This window comes from Schistocerca gregaria, chromosome 2, assembly GCF_023897955.1.
Source record: "Schistocerca gregaria isolate iqSchGreg1 chromosome 2, iqSchGreg1.2, whole genome shotgun sequence".
Taxonomy (NCBI): Eukaryota; Metazoa; Arthropoda; class Insecta; order Orthoptera; family Acrididae; genus Schistocerca; species Schistocerca gregaria.
The window spans coordinates 358,943,494-358,953,987 of NC_064921.1; the positions used below are offsets into that span (position 1 = coordinate 358,943,494).

Genomic DNA, 10,494 nt, shown 5'->3' on the forward strand with positions numbered 1-10,494 from the left:
CTACCTCGTGAGATCACACCATGTGGCAGTCCCCGGTTTTAAAGCGTTAATCATTTTCATCACATTCTACATGGACTAGCAGATGAAACCATGAATTTGGTAATTTGCTTAAAAGCGACCTTGAGTTTCTATGAGCTTTCTGAAAGCAATTACTCGTTGATACTTTCAGCACGATACGAGGGAGCACTTAGTTGTCAAACAGTAGTTTCTTCACTGGGCGATAAGAACACGGAAAATTGCCCTCTATGTTAACTTCACGGGATTCCGTTATGCAACCATGAAAAAGCCACAAACGATTCGCAAGGCTTTCTGTCACCTAAATTGCGCGCCTGAGACACCGCATCTATTTCGCGAAGGTCAGCTAGTTGCTCTCTACCGTTTTATTTTTCCGCTACATCTTGCTGCACCTCCCTTCTTCTCACTTCTTTTTCCCATACTTCCTCTCCCTCGTAATCTGTGAAGAATCTCTCTCTCTCTCTCTCTCTCTCTCACACACACACACACACACACACACACACTCTCCCCCCTCTCTCTCTCCCTCCCACTCTCTCTCTCTCTCTCTCTCTCTCTCTCTCTCTCTCTCTCACACACACACACACACACACACACACACACACGCACACACACGCACGCATGCACATACGCGCGCGCACGTCTCCTCTCGTGCGGGCTAACTCTCTTTTCTTATCAGGCGTTTTCGTGAACTCTGTGTGTTTTGATTGGCTTGCAATGGACTATCACATCTATCTCCGCGTTCATCATTGACATTTACTGCATCCAGTGTACTGAATTATGTGTGACATACGTCGTTGTCCTCCGCGCAGCTCGCCTTATTGTCAAATTTACTGTCCCTGTACGAAGTGACAAGTGTCCCTCCGACGTAGACTTTTTCCTGATAAGGCTTCCCCATAGATTCGGTTCTTCCATCATCTGTCTTGGCTAATTCTCTTTTGTTTCAGTTTATTTCACCACATATTTAATAGTAATCCAAAATATCACTAACGACGAATATGGATCGTATACAAAGAGAGTGCTACGATTCGTCACAGGTTTGCATGACTGAAGCCTGTAGCATCACGGAAATGTTGGAAAACCAGAATAGGCAGACTCTTGAAGATAAAAGAAATTTATTCTGCGAAACCCTAGTTGAAAGTTTTGAGAACCGATATTAAGTGAAGAATGCAAAGATATTTTTCGGCCCTTTACCTTTTGCTCCCATAGCGACTGTGAAGATATGATTAGACTAATTACAGCAAGCACAAACACGTTGAAGCACTCAGTTCTTCCCCGCTTCATACACGGTTTGAATGGGAATAAACCAAAAGTTGTGGTAACATGAAAAACGACCTCTGTCACGCACTTCACAATGGTTTGTGAAGAATATACAGATGTAGATGTAGAAGCTACAAATGCATGAGCTGAAATACAACCGAAGTCGTACTCCGTTGAACTTCTTTCACCGTGAAAATAAAGCCATAAGAAGTTACAGGAAATGCTCTTTCAAATGGACGCAAGAATTCTGAGAAACCTTCTGTCGGGAAAAAGAATGAGATCATTAGTAATGGACAACATATGGAAACTGATAACGGCAAATCTTTGTGAACTTAACGTAAGAAGAAGGAAATAACTCAGAATAGACTGGCAACGTATTTGTGTTTATGGTATTTGTACTCCTTTTCTCTGAAGCATTTTCGTCGTCTGATACTGGAGAGTATAACGCCATCGATCAGTAGGCTCTTGGCATACATTGTCATTCGTTCGAAAGATACCCAGATGGCGTGACTCATCACTACAAAATATTTCACTGTTGCAAAGACCAACGGCCATCTTGTATATTTCTCTTTAATCGCTACCGCGCACTCCTTCTATTTATCACAAGGTTCTGAGCAGCTGCATGATACAATTCGCGAATTTATCGCTTCTCAACAGTTCGTCTCGATACTCATCTTATATGAGGGGCAGCAAAACGAAAACCGAACACCCGCCTCAACGGCACCGTGGAATGGTTTCATTAAAAAGTAATTACCACACGCAGTGCGCCCTATTAGCTAAGTGGTCAGCTTGTCTGATTGCGTCAGCTTGTCTGATTGCCATACAGAGGCCCGATATCGATCCCCAGCCGGGTCGGAGATTATCTCCGTTCGGAGACTTGTGTTTTGTTGTCTCCATCATCATCGACACGCAAGTCGCCTAATGTGCCTTCAATTGAAAAGACTTGCAACCCGGCGGCCGAACTGCCTCAGATGGGGACTCCAAGCCATCATTCCCATACAAGCGTTTCATTTCATTTCACCGCACGTATTAAGACATTTATCCTGCTGGAAGATGAAACGACCACCTGCTATTTCGTAGCAAGCTGTCGGCAACTGACAAATCCACAACTGCACCTACTCTTCCACTTCCTCGACTGACTGAAAGCGACGTCTACACGTGTGTTTGTTCAGGTCAACAAATATGTGAAAACCATATGGTAAAAGATCTGGGCTGTAAGGAGGATGTTGCAGCGTTTCGCAACCAAATCGCTGAATCGTAGCCTTCGTTCAGTGTGTGGGGCGGGCGCAGTAGCGCAACGGGATGATGCCATCCGACAGCATTCCGACAGCCCGAGGGCAAGCGGCATAGGCAACAGTGGAAAATCTCACAAGGGAATCCTAAGTTCCGGTAAGGTCACGATGACCTTCATCATGGAACCTCTGCTCGTCGAGTTCCTCAAGCGTGGAACCACAATCAATACGCAGCGCTGTGAAGACACTTTGCAGAAACTGCGATGCGCCATAAAGTCAAAACGCCCAGGGTTGCTGTCGGAGGGTATCTTCCTGGCGCATTCCACGGTGCCGTTGGGGAGGGGGTTCAGTTTTCATTTGTTTCTCCCTTATAACTACAAGGCTCTGCAGTAGTGGACATTTACGTACGGTGTTTGGAAAGTACAACACACTTTAGCGTTCGCCAATCCCTGTCAGTCCATTTCCTAGGCCTATAAGAGCGCTAACTGACTTTAGTACTTCCTTGACGTCTCCAAAATCACGTTTCTAACAACGAACCTAGCCCCATGTATCAAAGGTGAAATCTCTCTGTCGAAACACACGTACTGGCGGGAGCTCCAACCAGAGTCTACCCTGTCTCTTTGAGTTAAAAAAAAATGTAAACGTCGTGTGACTAGTGCATCCAGTCGGGTAGACCGTTCGCCTGGTGCAAGTCTTTCGATTTGACGCCACTTCGGCGACTTGGGCGTTGATGGGGTTGAGATGATAATGATTAGGACAACAGAACTCCCAGTCCCTGAGCGAAGAATATCTCCGACCAAGTAGGGAGTCGCACCCGGGCCCTTAGTATTGACATTCTGTCGCGCTGACCACACAGCTACAGGGGGCAGACCTCTTTGAGTTGACTCACTCTGACAGAAAAACGACTATCATGTCCACACAGCGTGCACACAGACATAGATGAGCCAGAACTTATGTTCACTGCCCAGCGAGATCCAATGCTGCCCGCTGAGGTAGTGAGCATGCGACGAGGTAAGCAATGGATATAAGAGGAGCAGATGCGGATATGGAGTCATTCACGGGGTGACATCGGCTGGAGATGAGGAAGTTCATTGACATAATCGACTTTGACAAAGATGTGATTGTTATGTCATGGCAACTGGGAGTGAGGATTTCGGAAACGGCGGAGCTGATTGACTGTCAGCGTGCTCCCGTTGTGAGCATCCATGGGAAGTGGTTGAAGGAACGTGCATGGAATCCATGGAGCACATTGGGACCTGGTACACTGGCTAGGCTTAATGTGATTTTTAGGTGGTTCCCTGAATTCCACATCGCAGAATATTAATAGACTCGAAGGTACTGACGAGAAGGTACTGAGCATCCACGCCTCATCACAGAGACTACCGTCAAAAAAGGCAAACATGCCACATAAAAAATGTTATAGTTGTTCCTAATTACTGGCAGATTATAGAGTTACTAGTGTTAACAGCACAGCTTTCGTTGTTGTTCAACGACCAAGCGAGCACTTCTGGTGTCCTATAACGTGGCACAGGACGCGGTAAGATTTCTGCTTTTAATTTTGGCTCTTGGACGTTATTTGGTCGCATTTGGATCGGCTATATTCACGAATTAATAAGAGAATAATTGCGCAACACACAGACACCTATTGTGCTTGAAAATGAGCTGTAAGAACTAAATTGGCCAGTCGTGCAAGATACGAGGGCTGTCGAGAAAGTAAGTTCCGATTGGTCGCGAAATTGACATCACAGTGAACAGCCGATGAAGCTTTACACAGATGTGTTGGGTAGTGTCTCTAGTATGACCATCGATCACATCAAGACGCTCTTTTCAGTTGTGAGCGCATATGAGCGAGTAAAGGTGCCTAGTGCAACGATGTCTCCCGCCGAGTAGTAGGGCCCACTGAAAGGCTTCGCCTCTATGAATACAGCCCACCTAACACAGCTGCCACGTACTTCCCTCTTCATGTCAATTCTCAGCCGCACTCTGCAGAGGCAGTGAAGACGCTCCTGCAGCGTTTTCAATGGAAAGTGCTCGATCACCCACAACACACCCCTAATTGGCTCGCCCTGAGTATCATTTCTGTTCACATGAAGCGCTGGATACAAAGACAACACTTGGGTGCAGGCTACTCGCTATAGACCAGCGCAGAGAATTATCGTAAAGACAGGCGGCTGCCTTCTATGACGATGGAAATTTGGTATAGCGCTCCGAAAAGTCGAAGCGGCGACTACTTAGAGAAGTATCTGGAAAGCGTAGCTAACTCTTACAAATAAAATGTTTCTGATTTTCACTGTGGTTTCCATTTAGCGACCGATCGGACCTTACTTTCTGGACAACCATCGTATAATAAACTGATTTGTTGTCAGAAACAGCCAAGATGGGAAAACTCCAAAATGTTCATCAGCACTGAAAACGTCTGTTGCATTTTTCTTATGCTCGGAAAACTCGATGTGAATCACACCTATTGCCAAGAATGATGATCGAGTCATATTCATAATGTGCAAAGAAATTCAGAATTAGAAATAATGTAATAACGTTGTGGCGCGCGGAAAGACACCTGGTACGAAAAACTATTCATGTCAAGTAGTCATAGGTATTTCTGGAAGGCGTCTTCAAGTGGAGTGATTTACTTTGTTGGGCCGCCACAGCGGGCGGCGCGGCGCGCTGGCGTACTCACGTTTCTCCTTCAGGTAGGCAGCGCGCACGGCGACCAGCGCCGCGGCCAACAGTAAGAGAGCTGCGCCCCGTGCCGGCATGGTATGCTGCCTGCTGCGTGCCGTCTGGTGCTGGACTACCGGGTCGCCCGGCCGCCGCAGTCCTTAAAGAGCGGAGCCGAGGTAAAGCTCGCCGGCCTTGGGCCGTCTGAGAGTACGGCCGCAGCTGCAGCCCGGCCCCCCGCATTATCACTGCATCTCGCGCCGGCGCCTCGCTCCCAGCGCTCTTGACAATGGCCGCCGTCAAATGGAAACCGCATTTCGTAACGTCGTAGCCATTGGTTGGATTCCTGCACCTTCTTCCTTGTGGAGGTAGACTGGAAATGCAGGTGTAGCCTAAAAAAGCTCTGTAGTTAGACGCCCATAATGGAGCTGAAGTTTGCATTAATTTGACTTCGTTGTAAAATACCAACGGAGGATAATGCCGTTTGGGTTTCAGGCACTGTCTCTGGCTGAGCCAGATGCAGCTGCCTGCCCTGTTTCAGAGGGTCATTCTCAGCCTTCCAGGTTCAGGCAATCGCAGAGGGTGGGCTTATTGGTAGTTGGGAACTCCAATGTTAGGCGCGTAATGGGGCCCCTTAGGGATATGGCAGCTAAGGAGAGGAAGAAATCCAGTGTGCACTCTGTGTGCATTCCGGGAGGAGTCATTCCTGATGTGGAAAGGGTCCTTCCGGATGCCATGAAGAGCAGAGGGTACAGCCAGCTGCAGGTAGTGGCACATGTCGGCACTAATGACGTGTGTCGCTTTGGATCTGAGGAAATTCTCTCTGGATTCCAGCGGCTATCTGATTTAGTGAAGGCTGCCGGTCTTGCTTACGAGATGAAGGTAGAGCTCACCATCTGCAGCATCGTCGACAGAACCGACTGCGGACCTTTGGTGCAGAGCCAGGTGGAGGGTCTGAATCAGAGGCTCAGACGGTTTTGCGACCGTGTTGGCTGCAGATTCCTTGACTTGCGCCATAGGGTGGTGGGGTTTCGAATTCCGTCGAATAGATCAGGAGTTCACTACTCTCAGCTGGCGGCTACACGGGTAGCGGAGGTTGTGTGGCGTGGACTGGGCGGTTTTTTAGGTTAGAAGGCCTCGGGAAAGTACGGGGTGGGCTGCAATCTCAAAGGGTGCATGGTTAATACAGGACGTGCTTGGATCAAGGAACAGTTGGAATTGTAGTTGAAAATTGTTGTAGTTGTGCTGGGAAAGTCCCTGAGCTTCAAGCGCTAATAGAAAGCACAGAAGCTGAAATCGTTGTAGGTACAGAAAGCTGGCTAAAGCCTGAAATAAGTTCTGCAGAAATTTTTACGATGTCTCAGACGGTGTTCAGGAAAGATAGATTAGGCAGAATTGGTGGTGGAGTGTTTGTGTCTGTCAGTAGTGGTTTATCTTGTAGTGAAGTAGATACTCCGTGCCAATTGGTATGGGTGGAGGTTATACTTAACAGCCGAACTAAGTTAATAATTGGCTCCTTCTACCGACCCCCAGACTCCGATGATATAGTTGCGGAACAGTTCAGAGAAAATTTGAGTCTCGTAACAAATAAATACCCCACTCATACGGTTATAGTTGGTGGGGACTTCAACCTTCCCTCGATATGTTGGCAAAAATACTTGTTCATAACCTGTGGTAGGCAGAAAACATCTTCCGAGATTGTCCTAAATGCTTTCATCGAAAATTATTTCGAGCAGTTTGTCCACGAACCCACGCGAATAGTAAATTGTTGCGAAAACACACTTGGCATCTTAGCCACAAACAATCCAGAGCTAATAGAGGGCATCATGACTGATACAGGGATTAGTGATCACAAGGTCGTTGTAGCTAGGCTCAATACCGTTTCTTCCAAATCCACCAGAAACAAACGCAAAATAGTTTTATTTAAAAAAAGCGGATAAAGTGTCACTAGAAGCTTTCCTAAGAGAGAATCTCCAATCCATCCGAACTGACTATGCAAATGTAGACGAGATGTGGCTCAAATTCAAAGATATAGTAGCAACAGCAATTGAGAGATTCATACCTCATAAATTGGTAAGAGATGGAACTGATCCCCCATGGTACACAAAACAGGTCCGAACGCTGTTGCAGAAGCAACGGAAAAAGCATGCAAAGTTCAGAAGAACGCGAAATCCCGAAGATTGACTAAAATTTACAGACGCGCGAAATTTGTCACGGGCTTCAATGCGAGATGCCTTTAATAGGTTTCACAACGAAACATTGTCTCGAAATTTGGAAGAAAATCCGAAGAAATTCTGGTAGTATGTAAAGTACACAAGCGGCAAGACACAGTCAATACCTTCACTGCGCAGTGCCTACGGTACTGTTACCGACGACTGTGCCGCTAAAGCGGAGTTATTGAACGCAGTTTTCCGAAATTACTTCACCAAGGAAGACGATTGGAATATTCCAGAATTTGAAACACGAACAGCTGCTAGCATGAGTTTCTTAGAAGGGGTTGTGAAGCAACTCAAATCGCTTGATACGGACAAGTCTTCAGGTCCAGATTGTATACCGATTAGGTTCCTTTCAGATTATGCTGATACAATAGCTCCCTACTTAGCACTCATATACAACCGCTCGCTCACCAATAGATCTGTACCTACAGATTGGAAAATTGCGCAGGTCGCACCAGTGTTTAAGAAGGGTGGTAGGAGTAATCCATCTAGCTACAGACCTATATCATTGACGTCGGTTTGCAGTAGGGTTTTGGAGCATATACTGTATTCAAACATTATGAATCACCTCGAAGGAAACGATCTATTGATACGTAATCAGCATGGTTTCAGAAAACATCGCTCTTGTGCAACGCAGCTAGCTCTTTATTCGCACGAAGAAATGGCCGCTATCGACAGGGGATCTCAAGTTGATTCCGTATTTCTAGATTTCTGGAAAGATTTTGACACCTTTCCTCACAAGCGACTTCTAATCATGCTGCGGGCCTATGGGTAATCGTCTCAGTTGTGCGACTGAATTCGTGATTTCCTGTCAGGAAGGTCGCAGTTCATAGTAATAGACGGAAATTCATCGAGTAAAACTGAAGTGATATCAGGTGTTCCACAGGGAAGCATCCTGGGACCTCTGCTGTTCCTGATCTATATAAATGACCTGGATGACAATCTGAGCAGTTTTCTTAGGTTGTTCGCAGATGATGCTGTAATTTACCGTCTAGTAAGGTCATCCGAAGACCAGTATCAGTTGCAAAGCGATTTAGAAAAGGTTACTGTATCGTGTGGCAGGTGGCAGTTGACGCTAAATAACGAAAAGTGTGAGGTGATCCACATGAGTTCCAAAAGAAATCCGTTGGAATTCGATTACTCGATAAATAGTACAATTCTCAAGGCTGTCAATTCAACTAAGTACCTGGGTGTTAAAATTACGAACAACTTCAGTTGGAAAGACCACATAGATAATATTGTGGGGAAGGCGAGCCTAAGGTTGCGTTTCCTTGGCAGGACACTTAGAAGATGCAACAAGTCCACTAAAGAGACAGCTTACACTACACTAGTTCGTCCTCTGTTAGAATATTGCTGCGCGGTGTGGGATCCTTACCAGGTGGGATTGACCGAGGACATCGAAAGGGTGCAAAAAATGGCAGCTCGTTTTGTATTATCACGTAATAGGGGAGAGAGTGTGGCAGATATGATACACGAATTGGGATGGAAGTCATTACAGCAAAGACGTTTTTCGTCGCGGCGAGATCTTTTTACGAAATTTCAGTCACTAACTTTCTCTTCCGAATGCGAAAATATTTTGTTGAGCCCAACCTACAAAGGTAGGAATGATCATCAAAATAAAATACGAGAAATCAGAGCTCGAACAGAAAGGTTTAGGTGTTCGTTATTCCCGCGCGCTGTTAGGGAGTTGAATGGTAGAGACATAGTATGATTGTGGTTCGATGAACCCTTTGCCAAGCACTTAAGTGGTAGAGCACTTGCCCGCGTAAGGCAAAGGTCCTGAGTTCGAGTCTCGGTCGGGCACACAGTTTTAATTTGCCAGGAAGTTTCACTTAAATGTGAATTGCAGAGTAGTCATGTAGATGTAGATGTAGATGGGTCAGGGGTGCTTCTCGTCTTATTGTGTCACAGAGTCTGATTTGGGTCCGGTTATTTCCTTGTTTTGTTATTTATTTTTGTTTTTTAATTCAATTACTCATTTCTGTCAGGACCAGAAAGGCGAACATTATGATATGACATTCATGAAACATTTTGTTCGGAAACAAAACGTAAAATGATGAAAGATCAGAATGAAAGTAATGTAGAAACAACGACATCAGCGACAACAAAAACAAAAGTAATAATAAATATGCAGTAGAGGAACTTGTTTCATTTTAGAAACCATATAACGCAGTACGAAAGGGGAATGTGTGGACCGTGGACCTCTAGTGGGAATCAATCTAGTATTCGTCTGGAACCGGTTTTGTGAAAAAAACTCTTTCGACCGTTTGGAGAACGTCAACAGCGTTTATCCTGTACAATGGTATTAGCACTTTTATGTCAGTTTCAGTGCCTTCAAAGTGCAATAGTACGACAAAATAAGCATAAAGAACATTTCATTACTAGTTGAGTCCTCTGCGTTGCTCATGTCCGTGTTCATGCAAATCTTCTACAGACCACTTCCTCCTTCCCCACTCTCTATGTCCATTCCCTCCTTCCCTCTCACTCTGTCTTACTCCTCCTCCCCTAGCTACGTCTAACTCCTCCTTCCCCTGTGCATCTCCTCCTACCCTCTCTCTGTACATCACCTACTCCCCCTTCTCTCTGTCAATCTCCCCCTCCCCCTCTTTCTGCCCACCTCCTTTGCTCCCCTATCTCTGTCCATCTCCCCCCCCCCCCCCCATCTCCGTCCATCACCTCCTCTCCTTGTCCCATCACCTCCTCTTCTCTTATACTCTCCATCTCCTCCTCCTATCTCTTTCCATCTCCTCCTCCCCTTTCTGTTCGTCTCCTCGTGCCCTTCTCATGTCCATTTCATCCTCCCCTCCCTCTGTCCATCGACGACTCCCCGTTCTCTCTGTCAGCCTCCTCCTGCCCCCTCTCTCTGCCAATTTTCTCCGCTCCAATATGCCGGTACATCTCCTTCTCTCCTCCTTTCTCTGACAACACCTCCTCTTCTCTTTCTCTGTCCATCTTCTCCTCCATCTCCCCTACTGTCTGTCCATCTCCTCCTCCCCCTACCTGCTGTCATCTCCTCCTTCTCTCTCTTTGCTCTTTCTCTCTTTCTCTACATCTCCTCCTCACCCACACACCAATGAGAGGTTGGTGTTCATCACCCCTTCCCCCACGGTATTTCT

The 10,494-nt window shown here is 46.2% G+C and overlaps 1 protein-coding gene across 1 annotated transcript in view; it reads right to left on the reverse strand.

The window, feature by feature from the left end:
* The window catches only part of LOC126337064 (circadian clock-controlled protein daywake-like), a 66,198-nt gene extending 60,785 nt beyond the window's left edge, over positions 1–5,413 (reverse strand). Inside the window, exon 1 of the mRNA XM_050001393.1 lies at positions 5,182–5,413. Coding sequence (XP_049857350.1) covers positions 5,182–5,260 — 79 coding nt within the window. The 5' untranslated portion in view covers positions 5,261–5,413. The remainder of the gene's footprint in view (positions 1–5,181) is intronic.
* Between the last annotated feature and the right edge of the window lie 5,081 nt (positions 5,414–10,494).